We start from the raw sequence: 18,565 nt of genomic DNA, 5'->3' as shown, positions 1-18,565 counted from the left end.
CAATCAATGATGTAATTTGTGACTTTTTATTAGATCGTGAATGCTCCCCTGCCTTCTTCTTCATTGTCATGGGTCATCTGGCCTCTCTAAGTCTTACTCATTACGAAAATGTCTATCAAGCACCTCCTAGATACTAACGTAGACACAAGGGAAAGCAAGGCATAGCTCCTGCCCTCAAGGAACTTACAGCCTGGGGGGACATAAAGAGGACATAACCACGTACAGGGTTGCATCCTACAATGGGTCATGGTGCTGTGCACAAAGAACAGGGCACGGGGGATGGTGTGGGAGATCTGCCCTGACTTAAAGGTGAAGTATCAGGAGAGGTCAGGCAGGCAGGAGCTCGGGGGTCAGGGAGGAGCAGGCTTAAGGACTGGCACCCATGAGGATGGTAAGGGAAGCTAGAATATCATGACACCAACACTTTCTCCTGACACAGAAGTCTTGTCATTCAAGGTTCCTCAACAAGGATGCAGTGATCAGACTTGCCTCTTTCTAAGATCACTCTGGCTGTGTAGAATGGACTGCAAAGGATCTAGCTGGCAGAGGTGACAGCATGTGGGGAGAAATGGTAGTTTGTAGCTGGAGTAGCAAAGGAGGAAACTGAACGGAGTTGAGAGCTATGAAGGGAGTCACGATGACAGGCTGCAGTTGGACGTAGAAGGTAAGGAAGGTTGGGGTCTAGAATTTCAAAGTCCAGGCTGAGATCCAGGCAACCAAGAACAGTGCTCTGCAGGAGACATGGGGACCCTGGAGCCAAAGCAGCTATGAAGGAGGGAGAAAGAGTAACTTCACAAGAGAGTCAGAGGTTGACCAGATGAGACAGGACTATTTTGATGGCAGGTGGTCCCTGGGCATAGGAGGTGACAGAGCTGGAACACAGGAGGAGGGACGAGCGAGAGACAGGAGTGTGTGTGAACTGACACGGGGACAGGGAGGTGTCAAGCAGTGGGGATAAGTGGGTCTGCGAGCTTAGAAGATGATTTCTGTGAAGCAGGCATAATACCATCAGCTGAGAGTAAAGAATAGGAGGTTTGAAGTGAGTAAACCCCGTGGAGAAGGGAAATGGAAACTGACCAGGGCTTAACTCCAGGATAGCACTGAGAACCCAGCTGATGCTCATGCTGATGATGTCCCCAAGGCTTGGTTCTGATCCTGTCACCAGACCACTCACAAATAACCAGGGACTTCCTGCAGACTACAAAACCAAGTCTGAGACCCTGACCCTGCTTCTCCAGGCCCTCAGCTGGGGCCCAGACCCATCTTCCCAGTGCTCTGGTCCACGGCTCCATTCACAGAACCTCTGGCCTGGCCACGAACTCTGGCAAATGCAGGTCCACACTGGCTTCTCCCCTCAGTTCCTCATGCTATAGTGCCAGCTCCTTGGGCTCACCACTCGATTTTGGCTTCTTTAAATCCTGTGAACCCACTCAGGACTGTTCCTGCCCCGGACTCCTCCAGCTTCTTGAGTCTGAGCTTCCCTAACACTTTATCTGTACTTTTCATGGGGAACTTACTAGTTTCTGTGTTGTAATTATTTTCAGACATGTCCATCTTCCTGACTAGCCTCTAAGCTTCTTCAAAATAGGTGTCCATTCATCAACAAACAAATGTTTCCAGAGTCCACTATGGCACCAGCTCACTCATGCTCCCAGGGCCACTTTAGTGAACAAGAGGCTGAGGAGCTCGCTTCCTCGGCGCCTACTCTCCAGGGCCAATGAGGACGGAAACAGGGCAAGAGAGCAGAGTTAACTCCAGAGCCCGATGAATGCCTTCAAAAATAAAAACAGGGTGAAGTCACAGAGGCTACAAAAGGCATCATGGAAATGACATCTGAGATAAGACCTACACAATACGAGATGCCAGTCATACACAGATCTGGGGACAGAGCGCATTGGCCAAAAGGACCCACAACAGAAAGGCCCAAGGCCAGGAAGCATTCGGACATGCCTGACAGTCACAAAGGCCTGTGTGTGGCTGAGGCCTGGGGAGCCTGGTGAGGGTCAGCTGGGCAGCCTAGTTCGTCCTAGGAGGCTTGAGGGAGCCCAGGCTGTATTCCAAGTGCAAGGGGACCGTCGAGGCTGTCACTGGCAGGGGACAGCAGTTTGCAAAGATCGCTCAGGCTGCTAGTGGGGAAAGGACTGCAGGCTGCAAGAGGACATGCAGGGAGACCTAAGCTTAACTATGTTTGAAAAAAAGAGTTTTCAAACAAATGAATAAACTGTGTGTGTGTTTCTACTCTTACTGAATGAGAGGCATGGTGATGAGATCTTCCTGATCCTATAACACTCTCTCCCATGCTCTCCAGAGCCTCACTCAGCTCAGGGTACACAGCAGATGCTCAACAAAATCCCCTTCCAAAGTTCTTTGGTCAAGAACAGTGATTTTCAAAGCCTTAAATTACCCCTACCCCCACCCCCCAAAATACTGAGTATTACCAGAAGCTCAATATGTCAAATTAAAGTGAGTGCTGGGGTAGGAGTCACTATGAGATATATCATGGGAACACTGGTCCACACTGTCAGCTACAGTGAGATGAAGGGTCTACCAGATTTCTCAGCAAAGACATCAAGAAATTTATTCCAGGATAATCAGTCAAGCATAGTTGAAGGAACTGTAATTTCCCTGGAGTCATAAACCCCTGTTATATATACAGCAATAATTTTAAACATATAAGAGTCCTACTATGGTATTATAACACAGACTTGAGTATATTACTGGTCAAAGTCACAGGCCACAAAGCAGAGAAATTACTAAAAACTGGGCATGAAATGATTTAGCTTATAATCAAGTATTAATCTCATATCCTAATACCTGTGTTATGATAGGATTTCTCTGAAGTTATTCAACAAGCTGAATCACTTGCCGAGCCTTTCGCTAGATTTTCCAATATCTCTAAGTACTAATGACTCTTTAAGCAATATACTTTTCTGCATCTTTATGGTCTATAGACTAAATATATTTGCAAATTTTTAAAATGTATGTACGTGTGATTTGCCAACAGCAAAAATAAAATCTCTAACCTATATAGAAGCTTGATCTTCGGAATTACTCCTATCTCCCCACACTTCGTGTCTAATGCTATTTATGTAATGAGATTAGCCATGTTACCACAACAGGAAAAGGCGTGGCTCAAATCAGTTTTAACAACTTAAGGGGGTAATCCAATGGAAAAAATTCATTGCCTTGGAATTAGGAGGCTTAGTCTTCCACTTTCCAAGCTATCAAAACTATCTCCACCTGAGGTCATTCTCATGCCTTAAGCATGGGATAACTCTAATAAGAAAAAAGTAAAAGGGGACTAAAGGAAGCTAGGGGTGGGGGGTTGGGGAGGAGGTGTGGGGTACAGGAAGAATCTCTGGCAGGGAGGCACAGAAAATCATCAATAATGGTCCCAAGCAATGTATATGAGAACACAGCTTTATCAAATCTATAGAACTAAACTATAGGAAAAAAGCTATCAATTTCAAAATGCAGCCATCACACTCATCATATTTCCCCCAGCTGCCTCCAGGCAGTGTGTGTGTCTCCGTAAAGCCAGAGGTGGGAGAGAAGGCAGCCCAGCTGGAGAGATCCCAGGGGCTGATGTGCAGAGTGTACACTGGAGAGGGATGGAGATGAGGCTGGAAAGGATTCAGTTAGCTTCAGTTGTCATTATTCGGTACTCCTCTCATCCCCTACTGTTGCCACACTAATTGATTTTTACCTCTATAAGGTTTTAGAATACATGTCCATCCTTTCTGGCCCCACTGAAGAAAGGGTAAAAGCTGTAGAGTATACAAACTTGACACCTAGTCTATCCTCCTTTCTACTTAATTTCTGAGTCTTAATTATGATTTCTAAATATCAAAATTCACATTAGTAAAGATTCTAAACAGCCCTATTTAAATTGCTCATAGAATTTTGTGATAGATGATAAGAAAACATGGGAAAAAAAACAGCCTGTCACTCCAAGAAGAATTTGAAAGGAAAAGTCCAGAAAGCATGAAAATAGTCCTTATAGAACTTTTAGCCTGTCTCAGTACAGTGTTTCTTATTTTTTAAAATGTGGGTATTAAGAAATATTAAACATCTACTGGTTGTTTAAACACACATGAGCTAAATATTAGTGTTAACACTTATGCTTATACAAATACTTACAAATCTAGAGGAGTTGTCATTCCTTACAGTCTTGGCATTTCCAAATGCTGGTAGGAAAGAAACAGAAGTGTGGTCAAGCGACAGAAAAACAATTTCAAGCCAAAAACTAAAACAAATACATGACATCTATAAATTTCTAGAAACGCTACTTGCAGCAATGACATTTCTGTCCAGAAAATTTCCATAGAAACTAAACACAAGTTTTAATAAGCTGCCAAAGCTCCCATGTCCTCTTATAAGTTCATAGAAAGAGTCATTACTGTAAATTCGTGGAATTTTTTTTCAAGTACTACTGTAAACAATCTTCTCTAATTCAACACCTTTTAACTGTTTTGATAGTAGTCAACTGAATGGCTAGCAAGCAGGGCTTCTGTGTTCTTCCATTATTAACAACGAATAAGGTTATTCTAAGAGATAACTACTTAACATTATCAAAGGTTTATGAAACTCAACTGATGAGGTTTCCAGGTGGAAAAAAGCATGAGAAACTTTAAACTGTTTAATTAACCTTGAAATAAAAGCTATTTAAATGTGATTAAATATATAACTCTGAAATACAGAAAGAGTAAGAAATTTGGAAACTAATGTCATTTCCAACAGACTAAAAATACCACAGTTTCATTAGTTTATGTCCATCAGACCTAAGTGAAACTTTCCAGAAAAACAAAACAAAAACAGCCCACAAGGCAAAATCAAGTTAGTCCCAAGCTTAGCTGCTTCAAGGAGCCAGAATCTTCCACAGGGTGCCCTTTCCAATGAGAGCAGAGAAGAACCATGGGGATGATACTGCCCCAGGCACAGAATGCTCCTATCTGACAAAGGTCTTTCAGTGTCAAAAGGTAAGAGGACTGTTTCATCAAGCTTGTGCATAAGATAGGAGCAGATTAATCTGGGCCTTGGTAACAGAAGATTAAGTGGAATAAATTTAAGTCATAGAAGCAGAGGGGATCCCTGTTTGATGCTGCGAAGCCCAGAAGCATACCTCAAACTTTAATTTGTAAACCAATCACCTGAGGCTCTTGTTCAAGTGCACATTTCAGTTCACTGAGTCCAGGGATGGGCATGAAATTCTGCTTTTCTACCAATACCCTCCCATCCTACCCTGAGGGATCCATTGACCATAACGCAGCCAGTAAGGACTGCAGTGTGATATGCGATGATGCGGCGTGTAGAAATGACTCTTTAGATGAGAGGCCAGGCATCAAAACCCCAGAAGACTTTACAACTTCATTAAGTTAAACAGAGGGAAAAAGATCAGAATAATAAGCTCACATGATTAACAATGGCCAAAATATGGTCCCAGTTTTAAAAGCAATCATCTGATCAAAATCTGGAAAGCTCACTGTGGATATTCAGTAACCAAACCCACCGTGTTACATTTCATGTTAGCTGGTATGTTTATGATTTTGATTGTTAAAAAAAAAAAAAAACAGCTGGTTCCTGCTCAGTTAAGACAAAATTTACAAAGTCACACCAGGCAAGTTCTTTGATTCAGAGATTCCACTTGGAATGGGTATGGTTTCATGGTCCCTGACAACAAATTCTCTTTTTGATAGTAAATAAGCTGAGATGCTATATTAAGTAAAGAAATTTGCACATGAAAAACACTCAAAAAAGGATGCTTGCTGAAGAGGTTCACGTCCTTATCCCGTGTCTACCACCAGCTAAAGGGCTTCGATATGTGTAACCTTGCTAATGGTGAGTGTTGACCTAGTCATCATGAAGACCATAACTTTTCCGTGTTTTCATAGGCTAGATTTTTGTGGTGGGGGTGAACACGCAGGGATGCCAAATTAACTAATATTCACAGCCCCAAAGTCTAGCACAAGATGCTGACACATAAAGGAGAGTTTATTGAGGCTTGAAGGTCAAGGGCAAAGTGAAGGAATTGCTTCAAAAAACTTTATTCAGGGTGCCATTTGCAAGCCATAGACCATCTTTTCATCAAACAAATCTGAGTTGCATATTACTAAACATAGCTCTCAACACTAAAGTCTTTTATTGTAAGCCTCAGAAGCAAAAACAAGTGTTCCATTATAGAACACTCGAGACACATTCCTCAACTGTTTTTTTAAGTTCATTGTTCTAAGTGTTCATTTACAGTAGCAACTCCAGTTAAAAAGTAAAGCATTCCCATAAAAGATAATACATGCCTACAGTGGACATTTCTTCCATTTCCTGCACTGAGGCCTCATTTCAAATACCATCAAATAAAGAGTCAAATTCTAATCACAGATGCAAGCTATAGCATTCCACAGTGTTTCTCCGTTAGATCTCAGCATTCTTAAAATAAGCATCTACAGAAATATAACACATGTATAGCATCCTAACTTAAAAGCAAAAGACAACAAACAAAAAGTCAAATACTGATATAAGAAGAAAAAGATATAGTGCTTTCTATCATAGCGTCTTTATTTGTTAAGGTACTGAAGGAAAAGAAAGATCAATAACAATATAGTAGATGTTTTGGCCTTTGTTTCTCACATGCAAAGTATTTCCATGAGTTTTATTTCACTATCTGGGGGATAAAGATGTATACAGTGTAATAAAGTAGATAGAGGGACTAGGCCTGAGTAACAGGGACGATGGGCAGGGCTCTGTTTCTCCATACTGGGTTGGGGTGGGGCGGGGGGCGGGGGGTGTCTCCCTCCAAAAGCAGCTCTGCTTTAATCCATGTTAAATCTTGACCTTCCATGACTTTGAACAAACGGTTGAACCAAACTACTCTTTGAGACCAGAACTTCTGACCAGGGGTTGTCTTGACCCCCCTAGGGGACAGCTGGCAATGTCTGGAGACATTTTCAATGGCAACAACTAGAGACAGGGGTGTGACTGGCACCCAGTGGGTGGAGATCAGAGATGCTGCTAAACATCCTACAAGGTACAGGACAGCCTTCCTTCCACATCAGACTTATCCAGTTCAAACTGTCAATGCCCCGGCTGAGAAACCTACTCTATCCTAACAACTGTGTCAAATGACAATATAGGTATGCTTACAGTATAAAGCAATGCAGTGGGCCTTCCATCAACAGAGACAGGCTTTGATTTACTGATTTCAACATAAGGACGCTTATGCTGACGGTTTATGCCAACCTCCATGGCAGAAGGGGACTTATCTCTGGCTTTGTTTCCTGATGGTATTATGGACTAAATGTTTATGTCCTTCCCTCCCCACAACTTCACATGTTGGAAGCCCTAACCCCCAATGTAATGGTATTTGGAGATGGGCCTCTAGGAGGTAATCAGATGAGGTTATGAGCCAGCCCCCCACCCATCCATCATCCCCCTCCTCCTCCCACATATATACACAAAGAAGAGGTCATGTGAGCACACAGCAGGATGGCAGCTGCTTACAAATCAAAAGGCTTCAGAAGAACACCTACCTTAGCAGCAGGTGATCTTAGACTTCGGAGCCTCCACAAGTGTGAGAAAACATATTTCTGATGTTTAAGCCACCCAGTCTGTGGTACTTTGTAATGGCAGCCCAAGCTGACTGACCCAGATGGCCAACCAGAGAATAAAGTCAAGTTTAGGCTTTCTGTAACCCTTAGAAACCAGTCCTTAAATGTTTCTCTGACACAGCCTTGGTTTCCCTGACAACAGAAATCACCAGCCATGGGTGTTATTTTGAATAAAATAGCACTGCCCTCACATTACTCTTTTACACTAAGTTTCTCCCAGCTGTCAAGTAAAATGCAAATATCAATTATTATTAAGCAAAATTTAAGTAATTCAAACAAAAACTGAGAGGGAAAAAAGTGACTGCAAGTGTGAGAACTCCTTTAGTCAAGGAAAGTGTTCCCTCCTTCAAGTTCATGAAGCCCCGAGTTCCTATGGCATGCTCCCTTGCTCAGCAGGTCTGGGCCTGACTCTCCTCTTCCCTCTGCCCTCCTAGGCTACCTCCAGGTGCCCGAAGTGCTCTGAAAACTGGATTTACTGTTCAAGTCACACTGAACCAATATACACCCAAAATCCTACCTTCCAGAACTGGGTTGGACTGTAAAAGCTGTTCTTTGACTTGATTAACTTCCGCTCCTTTTCCACAAACAGCTGCCACGTAGGACATAACAAGCTTGCTGGCCTCTGTGGATGAAAACAAGCCATATTAATAAATTAAGCAGATAAAAATTTTTTTTTTAAATTTTGGGGTGAAGAGATCTGGGGGAGAATATGCACTAATAGTGTTTTCAAAAGCCTGCACTTCCTGGGAGCAAAGAACGTTTTGGAAGCCTTTTAAAATATTCTTGCTTTCTATTCAGATATATCACTGATTTAGATGTAACAAGAACTGTGCTTAAAGGTTATCACTGGGTTGCTAAAAAATTGGCTGAGTAAACATAGCCAACAAGATCTCAGGACTATCTTCTTAAAGCAACTGTTTCTTAAAAAACTAAAAATAGAGCTATCACATATAATCCAGCAATTCCACTCCTGGGCATATACCCAGAAAAAAATCATAATTCACACTAGTATGAATAAAACAGATAAACAACAAGGACCTACTGTATAGCACAGGGACCTATATTCAATATTTTATAATAACCTATATGGGAAAAAAATCTTAAAAAGAATTGTGTGTATATAAATATATACATATAACTAAATCACTTTCCTATATTCCTGAAACACATTGTAAATCAAGTATACCTCAATAAAAAATTAATTTTTTAAAAGCAACTGTTTATATACAATTACTATGTTATACATAAGTGATTCAAGTCAAAGTGAACTTGATAACCTGGGTGTCTTTACCAAATGTATTTTTAAAGTTTAAAAGAACTGTCTCTCCTCAAAAATACTTTCTAAATCAAATTGGCCTGCTTACAATCAGATTAATTACTCTTCAAATCAATTAAAAAACTAAGCAGCTAATCTTAAGGATTTGAATACAAGAAATAAAGACCTTCCAGAGAACCTTTTAGTTATTTCCATAGACTTCACTAGTAGAAACTTCCCTGCTAAAAGACGCAGGCCACCAGAGGCATGCAAAGAACTCTTTGCTCAAACTGGTGCTTTTGCTTTGCATGAGTGCTCAGTTGTGTCCCACTCTTTGTGACCCCATAGGCTGTAGCCCACCCAGGCTCCTCTGTCCATGGAATTCTCCAGGCAAGAATACTGGAGTGGGTTGCCATTTCCTCCTCTAGAGGATCTTCCCAATCCAGGGATCAAACCCACATCTCCTGCATCTCCTACAATGGCAGGCAGATTCTTTCCCACTGAGCCACGTGGGAAGCCCAGTTGAAACTGGTAAGGTGGGCCAAATCTGGTTTTATCCTTCCCCAATCAGTACATGTCTCTTCTCAGCATCTACTTCCAAAAAACTGATCCTTTTAATATTGTTCCAAGGAATGGTAATAGCTGTTAAGGGAAAATGAAGTCCAAAGTCAAATGAATTTGGGGCCACAGTGAGTTAGGTTAAGTAAAACAGGTTTCCTTATTACATGGCTTCTTAGAGGAGCATGTGCATTGTGGAAGTCTGGAAAAAGATCAAGACGCACCGTTTCCCAAACTTATTTGCTATCGAATCTCTTTCAAACTGCCCCAGTTCTAATGTTCTATAATCAGGATCTGGTAAACACTCAACCAGTAAATGTCAGCAAAATAACACAAGGACCCACATTCGGGCAATCAAGAAGAAAAACCAATCTCCCCAGATCTTACTTTCTTGCAAGTTCTTTGCCCTGGTGCCACTGTCGGAGGGCAGGAGAGCCTTCCCTAGGTGTGAGTGGCAGGACCCCTACCTGTGGGTGCAAGGGGATCAATCTCAATATTGCCCTTTCTCATGAGGACATCTACAGGCAACTTCCAGCCCATTTCCCACATCTATATGTGAAGAAATGAATGACTGGAATATGACCTTGGGTGCATTGCCCAACATGTGCTTCAGAGCTTACACACAAACCCAAAGCATCAACTAGTAACAGGAGCCACAGAGCACCAGGAATCCACGCAAGTCCCTTAGAGTCCTCAAGGGAGTGCTAGCAGATACAGTGCTGAGGAAGCAGACGATCTCATTGGAGCCCTGAGGACGGTGCTGGAAGGCGGAGTACTTCTTCAATGGCTGGAGTTAACGCTGCCTCCAATTTGCTTTCTGGGTAATGAGAACGAGTCCAAACAGGTTCTCTGGTGGTCTGTGATGGCTGATTTCTGCTGTCTCCTCTTAAAGACTGTAACTGAGAAATATCAGTCTTGCATTTTTGCAATACCCTCCTTCCAGAGGGCACTGTCCCCTAACACATCCTCCATCATGTCTAGTTCCTGAACCACATTTCCCACTGTGCTCACGGTTTAACTATGTAAAGGCAGGCGAACTGTATGGACACACTTTTGTTGCTCCATCAGGGCGACCTGGACTCAGTCATGGACAAAAGTTTATATAATTACCTTTCATTTCACTTCTGGGTGCTACATTTCCCTGTGCCCATCAGTCCACACTGGAACTCTTCTTCTGTCACTTCGAAATACTTTGTTTCTAGGCTCCCTGGCTTTCAAAGTCAGGTGAGACAGCCCTCCCAGCAAACTCCTGACATCTTGCGCTATCTGGTCTCCCAAATGTGGGCCAACTCTCCTGAATTGCCCACACATTCCAACCCTATGGCGTGGCCTCTGAAACCACTCACTTCCAGGCTTGCTTTCTCATCATCCTGCTTTCTCAGCAGCATTTTTTGCTCCCCATCCCCACCTACACTCTCACATGTATTACATATACTCTTCCTGACTTGAACTTCCAGCTCTTCCACTCATTATACTACCAGAAGAATGGAAGCATTTACAGGCAAAAGAACTGCTCCAGGTAGTGGTAAACACACACACACACACATATATACATACATTTTCAGATGGAAAGGTAGGTTTTCTTTTAGGTAAATCAACAAGAAATATTAAAAGTCCAGGCCAGGCTATTTTGTTTATTTTAGTGATTATGAACCTCACTGCAGCCAAACCTCAAACCTCAGATACGTGGCTACACCTAGTTCTCTGAAAATCCTGTTTGAGTCCAGGATGGACACCAGGGACAAACTGCTGTGTGTGTGTGCATGCGTGCATGTGTGTGCGCACATGTGTATGGCAGCAGAGGAAGGAAGGGAGATCAACCAAGAATGAGAACTCTTTGGTAGCTGGGAGAATTGATTTGACCTCCCAGAGACCTTTTAATGGCCTGAATGAAATAGTTATCAAATTCTCTCGGGGTCAAATCTATTTTAAAATGGCACCGGTAGCAGATTTTTTGGAATTTGGATTGGACTGACATCATATGGCTGTTAAAACTATATGTAAACCCACAATATATACTGAGATATCAAGATGAGGTTAACTTCAATTGAAATTAGGAATCAGTTTTATTAATTTTAACATCTAAGTAATTCAAATATAATTTTTTAATATACTTCAAAGATCCTTCTAAGTTGTTAACAAGTTTTTATGTTCAGGTTTTTAACTATCTTCAGGAATTCTACTACCGGTCTCATTTTAATAAATCATTTTTGGAATCTGGGATTAAGGTAATTTCCTCCAAATAAAGCCTCATTGTCTAAAAGAGACAACTCTAATTATTTTTTTCTTGACATAATACTTGATCTTTAACTCAAGTAGTTCACAAGATAGTCGACTACTTTAGAGAAAATAAGTAAACCTGTAAGGATAAGTTGCAAGGTCCAAGGCAGTTTAGAGGACTGTTTTCATTATATTTCGCCATGCTGGAAATAAGAAATAATAGTTATCTCACGAGACTTTCTGCTTCATTTTCTTTGGCTCTTCTACGCTAAAGTTCAAATAAATTTGGATCTGTATTCAAATGTTTAGATATTTATCTAAATCAAAACTTTATGTAATCACCTCTACAAATGAAAAATATTACATTTCTGAGGAGAACCAAGAATTAAATTATCATCCTCCTCCATATGACAAAGCCCAATTTTTGAATCATGTTAACTACCACAGTAACCAGCTAAGCATGACCTTGGCAACCACAGCATAAAAGAGTAAGCCTTTTCCAAGACAATACTTTTGAGTAAAATGAATGCATTAATCCACTAATCATACTCTCAGTGGTAATGTCTTGCAAGTTTGCTGTAAAAATATAAAAGGGTTCTATTTAGGACAAAAAAAAAGGTATTCTTAATGTGTACTCATAGTTCTGAAAAGCACTGTTGTTCTAGATATAAGAATACTGACATTTAAAATTGGCAAAACATAACAGCATTGCTTACAATTGATTCTAGTTCATCATTTTCTCTAACTCATAGATACTGCACATATGTACATTTAGGTACACATACATGTTTGAATGTAACTTAAATTTTAAAATGCATTGAGTCAAATAAAATATGAAGTCTTCAATGTCAGAATATCTTCTCACCAGAGAACAGCAGAACATCGAAGGTTATCCAGGCAACGTACACTAATGGACAAATGGCCTATAACAAAACATTTCTAGACCAAAATATCTAGATCAGAATTCATTTCTACAAAGAATGGAAAGGGGTTATAGGTGACAGCTTATGATTCTAGAAATTTTTACTTGTTAAGGTAATAATGATAACTAATTCAACTCTGTATACTCTGGTACCTTGCACTGTGTTGTGAATAATATTTACTGTACATCATTGTAGAATTACATAATATGTAATCATGTTGTTTAGTTACTAAGTCGTGTCCGACTCCTTTGCAACTCCATGGACTGTCGCCCGCCAGACTCCTCTGTCCATGGGATTTCTCAGGCAAATCCTTTGGATTTGAGAGTGGGTTAGCCATTTCCTCCCCCAGAGGCTCTTTCCAACCCAGGGATCAAACGCATGTCTCCTGCGGCTCCTGCAACGGCAGGCAGATTCTTTACCACTGAGCCATCTGGGAAGCCCAATATGTAATCATATAAATTCATATATAATAATATTTTTATGTAAGAAAACATTGCGAAATAGCAACAGGTGCTTAAGAACAGAAAACAATGAGATTTACAACCATGAGAACAAAAGCATGGCAATCTCATTATATTATTAGTCACTCAGTCATGTCCAACTCTTTGTGACTCCACGTCCTGTAGCCTATGAGGCTCCTCTGTCCATGGGATTCTTCAGGCAAGAATATTGGTGGTGGTGGTGGTTTAGTCGCTAAGTCGTGTCTGACTCTTGTGACCCCATGGACTGTAGCCTGCAAGGCTCCTCTGTCCATGGGATTCTCCAGGCAAGAATACTGGAGTGGGTTGCCATTTCCTTCTCCAGAGGATCTTCCCGACCCAGGAATCAAACCTGGGTCTCCTGAATTGCAGGTAGATTCTTTTACCAACTGATATACAAGGGAAGACCCATACATGTAACGGAGCAGGCTCCACATGGATTCAATCACTGTGTCAGGGAAGAAAGGTATGAACATAAGCAAGGCATATTCTGAGGATTTTATTTTTTTTTCAGAACTAATAAATTTATCCAGGAGTTAACAAGTACCCATGCATGCATTAACAGATATCTAGGTTGGCCAAAAAATTCATTTGGTTTTTTCCATAACATCTTATGGAACCCAATATAAGTATTATAGTATGTCACATACACATCATATAAACCATGTTACATATGTCACATAGCATAGAGATAGCCATACACTTATATACCCAATACTGATATATTTATCTACTTACACACCTCTCTATCTCCTTGGTTAAAGCACCCAAGGTTTTCTAGGGACTGAACTTACACAGGTCTGGTGGTTCAGTGACCCAAAGAATATGACTGTCTAAATAAAGCAAGCCATGTTTGTATACAATGAAACAAGGACTCTGCAACATAGAAGAACACCCTTTTTAGTAGCCCTGAGTCTGCAGTGCTACAAAATAACCCAGCTGCAGCACATCCACACTGACCAGACAGGCAGCTGTGAACTGCCCCAATCAAAAGCAAGGGTCTTGCAATGAGAAACACTGTCTCTGCTCCAAGAGGAATCATGACTGGAAATGTTTTTATTGAAACACAATTAAAAAGAAGTTGCTTTGCCTCTGCAAGTTGGCCACAAAATCTCTGATAATTCATATAAAACATGCGAGTCATGAAAGACCTCGCTCACATGAGGAAGAAAGAAAACGAAGCTCATGGCATTCTGGCCTTGAGCTTGCTTAGCTCTTCTGTGTCCATGTGGAGATACTCAGCATTGTAAAACGCTCATGGATGTTTAGGCTACAAAAAGTCAGTCACATCTCTGTTGCTGACCAAGTTAGAAAACTATCACAGATGTAAAGCAGTGCAAGGTCATTTGGGGTTCAGAACCAAGGGTCTTAACGAGCAGGGCAGGCTTCACAACTCTTGTAGCAGATGGCTGCAGAGTTCCTAGAAACTGATGTAACTGTAAAATTAGAAGCCAAATGATTTATAAAGCTTTCTTATATCAGGATCATCTTCTCAGGCCCACAGTTTACTCTGATGTCCTTGGAAAAATGCAGTTATGATGGTTCCCTCATGTTCTGCCTCCCTGCGCCCATCAGTGCTTGAATGGCTCTCCGCAAACTATTTGTATTCATGATAGTGAATTGTGAGTTCACTACCTAGAAATAGTTGGGCACTTTTATGAGGCATGATGAATTTTTTATTTAGCACAGCAGTAATGAATTAAATAGGACCCCAAAGGATTCAAAGAGCTTACACCTCTCCCCGAGAGCTCTCATTATACGACCCTACAGTGTAAGAGTCTCCGATGTTTAAGACCAATAACATCGTCATCTGCCAAGAGAGGTTTACAACCTCATTAAGTTAATTACTTCTTATAAAATGAGCCTTCTGATACTGCATGGTGGTTCTGTATATGCTATTAAGTAAAAACTCTCACCGAAAAGAGACACTGTGCAAGTATAGAGCGCATTCCAGGCCCTCAATAAATGTTAGCGCTCTTCTTTCACTCATTAGCTGATACAAAAATGCTAATAACTACATGTACTCAAAAAATTTTGGTGAATAAGATAACGTGACATTCAAAAAATGGCCTGGCATTCCTCTTCCCCATAAAACTGAGATTAAACCCCCTCTTGAAAAGCCTCACACACTGTGCTACAATCCCTGTATTATTTTCCATCATTTCATTTTCCTATAAGTAATCTCCATGAAACAGAGACGTCAAACAACACAAAGTCTCTTTACTCAAAACTATACCCTAACGACAATCAAAACCTTAGTGCGATTTGAAACAATTTCTGTGTCACTACTTTCAAAAGGAAAGAAAAGTAGAAAAAGATGGGAGTAAATAAGTAAAACACTAACTGTCTGTATGGAGATGGAGAGGCAGGAGACGCTTTTGGGATCTACAAATGAAAGGAAGGGCAAAGCAGTCACCAAAGAGTATAGCTGAGTGGATCTTTACAAACAGAGCTCTTAGGAATAGTGCCCACCACCCAGCACCAGGAGTTCAATGTGATGGATAAGTGAAGCCTCACCAGATCTAGGAAGCACAGTAGCTCAAAAACAACACAAATGCTCCAAGTGACTTTTGGACAGCGCTACTCAAAGTATGGTTCAAGGACCAGCACTACTCAAAAGCTGATCAGTCCATGAACAGTTATTGGTCTGTCTACACATGAGAATAGACTTTGAGAGAAGTTTTTGCAGCAATCTGGTACTTTGTCTGTTGAAACTAAAACCGTACATTGGGAACTTTTCTATGTCTTCTTTGATTTCTTCTGGTATTGATCAGCAACAGTCTGGGCGAGCGAAGAAGCTGCTGCTTCCCAGTGGAAGGTTTACCAATATGACTCCAGGTGGTACCCTCCTCCGACCTCCCGCAGGAAGCAGCACCTGTAAACAAAGCTTCCCACGGAGGCGGCGGCAATGACCCTGTGAAGCAGTTGTCCATTCTTCAGCTTATGAGAGGGTAGAGGGGTGCTAGAAGGACTAAATCCAGGGAAGATGATAGCATTTCAAGCAGTGAATGGGACACTGAAACCAAGAGGACAAGTTATCAAGTAGAAAAATATCAAGAGAAGAGAAAAATAGAGAAAAGAAGAACAAACTCGATCTCCACTAGAGGAATAAGGTGTTTCTGTTTTTCACAGAAAGAATGAATGCCCACCCCATGAAACAGTAACAGCAACCTCTACTCAGTCTCTCAATAAGGAAGGGACACAAGCCCAACCAGGAAACAGAATTCCGTACCAGGAGGAAGCAGGTGGTTTACAACTGTCTGAGAAGGAGGAGGTCATACACTAACATGGCTCACGAGGGGACATATGTTTCAGAGGAGATGAAGAACTGGCCCAAGCCAATCAAACCAGTGACCACAATCCACTTCTGATGACTCATTCGGGAACAAATTGAAATAATCAGATACTCAAAAAATTATAAAAACATGATGAAGAACGAGTAAAAATTTAAAAGAAAATTAATAAGCTTAGGAATATTTTCATCTTTTCCTCCTTTATGCCTTAAAAAAGGAAACAAATGTGAAATGAATAGGCTGGTAGATACCATCAAAGGGACCGGGGTGGGGATAGGTGACATGAGACATCACCAACACAAATGACTCTGTCAAGGGACACAGTTTTTAACTGGCCTTGCCACCACTTTCACTGGCCAACTTGGAAACAAACAAGAAGTGGTACTGTTTTTAAGAATTAAATTCTGTTTCACAGGAAAGAATGGTTAGTGGCAGTGAAAGAGCAAAAACTTTCTCCCAAGATATCAATATCCTCCTCAAGTTCTTACTGGAAAGAAGGAATCCTTAATAGTGAAAGATTTCACAAATTTCTGAGAGAACAGAGGTAAGAGCCCATACCCAGAGTTCAAATGAATGATCTAAAAAGGGGTGGGAAACTCAATATAATGACTATTTACAATATATACTGACAACACACAGTGAAAAGCAAACCCTTTCATGAATAGTAACATGAGCTGCCATTGGGGTGGGGGAAACATGAGGGGAAGGTACAGAAGCAGGTAGGGGCTAGGTCAAGCAGAATCTTCTGGGTTAGGCTTATATTTGAGTGCAATAGAAACCATTTTGTGCAATGAAAACTTTATATTAAAAAAATACCTTGAGGCAACAAAAATGGAAAAATAATACACCAAAACTGATGAGATGCAGCAAAAGTAGTTCCAAGAGGAAATTTTATAGCTATAAATGCATACATCAAGAATAAAGAAATATCTCAAATAAACAACCTAATATTACACCTCAAAGAAGTAGAAAAGGAAGAACTAAGCCCAACATTAGCAGAAGATGCAGTTTTTTGAGGAAACATAAAGATTAGAGCACAAATAAATGAAATAGAGAACAGGAAAGCAACAGAAAATTGAGTTGGTTCTTCAAAAAAATAAACCAAATTGGCAAACCTTTATCTAGAATAACCAAGAAAAAAAAGAAAGAGAGTTCAAGTAAATAAAATTATAAATGAAAGAGGTATCAACAGATACCACAAAAATAAAGGATCATAAGAGACTACTCTGGACAGTCATATGCCAACAAATTAGACAACCTAGAAGAAATGGATAAGTTTCTAGAATCATGACTAGAAAATCTGAAGAGACCAATTACTATTAGGGAGAGTGAATCAGTAATCAAAAACCCCAAAATAAAACCACCAGAACTGTTTCAAACTCTTGTAAAACAAAGAAGAGGAAACACGTCCAAACTCATTTTACCAGGCCAATATTACCCTGATACCAAAGCCAGATAAGGATACTACAAGAAAAGAAAACTACAAGTCAATATCCTTGATGAATATAAATGTCAAATTCTCAGTAAAATACTAGCAAACTGAATTCAACAGGTTCATACACAGTGATCAAGTGGGCTTTGTCCTTGGAACACAAGGATGATCCAACATATGCAAATCAATAAACAAATACATCACAGTTGATACATGTATCATGTCTCAATAGAATAAAAGGTTAAGATCATATGATCATCTCAACAGATCTGGAAAAATCATGTGACATGTAGGAGAATGAAACTGACAAAAATTAATTACCACTCACAAAAATTAACTCAAACTGGAACTGAAAACTTAAGTGCAAGACCTGAAACTGCAACTTCTACAAGGAAACAAAGGAGAAAACTCTTATTAGACACTGGTCTTGGCAATGATTTTTTGGATATGACACACAAAGCACAAATAATATAAGCAAAAATAAACAAATAGGATTACATCAGACTGAAAAGCTTCTGCACAGCAAACGAAATGATTAACAAAATGGAAGGCAACCTACTAAATGGGAGAAAATATTTGTAAATAATATGACCAATGAGGGGTTAATATCCAAAATACATAAACAGTTCATACAACTCAATCCCTCAAAAAACCCAAATAATCTCATTAAAAAGTGAGTAGAAGACCTGAATAGGCATTTTTCCAAAGAAGACACAGAGAGGGTCAACAGGCAGACAAAAAGATGCTCAATACCATCAATCACCAGAGAAATTCAAATCAAAACCACAATGAGGTATCACCTCA

The 18,565-nt window shown here is 40.5% G+C and overlaps 1 protein-coding gene across 15 annotated transcripts in view; it reads right to left on the bottom strand.

Annotated features, from left to right (window-relative positions):
- MYO1B (myosin IB) overlaps positions 1 to 18,565 on the bottom strand; it is a 190,905-nt gene that overhangs the window by 72,955 nt on the left and 99,385 nt on the right. For all 15 annotated transcript variants that reach the window (XM_081581388.1, XM_081581391.1, XM_081581387.1 and 12 more), the window contains 2 exons: positions 8,119 to 8,223; positions 4,141 to 4,187 (listed from right to left, as the gene is read on the bottom strand). In XM_081581388.1, the coding sequence (XP_081437514.1) occupies positions 4,141 to 4,187; positions 8,119 to 8,223 (152 nt within the window). The remainder of the gene's footprint in view (positions 1 to 4,140; positions 4,188 to 8,118; positions 8,224 to 18,565) is intronic.

The sequence above is a fragment of the Giraffa tippelskirchi genome, chromosome 3 (genome assembly GCF_054371585.1).
Source record: "Giraffa tippelskirchi isolate mGirTip1 chromosome 3, T2T-mGirTip1v1.2.pri, whole genome shotgun sequence".
NCBI classification, from domain to species: Eukaryota; Metazoa; Chordata; class Mammalia; order Artiodactyla; family Giraffidae; genus Giraffa; species Giraffa tippelskirchi.
Note: the sequence above shows the minus strand (reverse complement) of the source record. Positions and strands in the feature narration are given on the sequence as shown.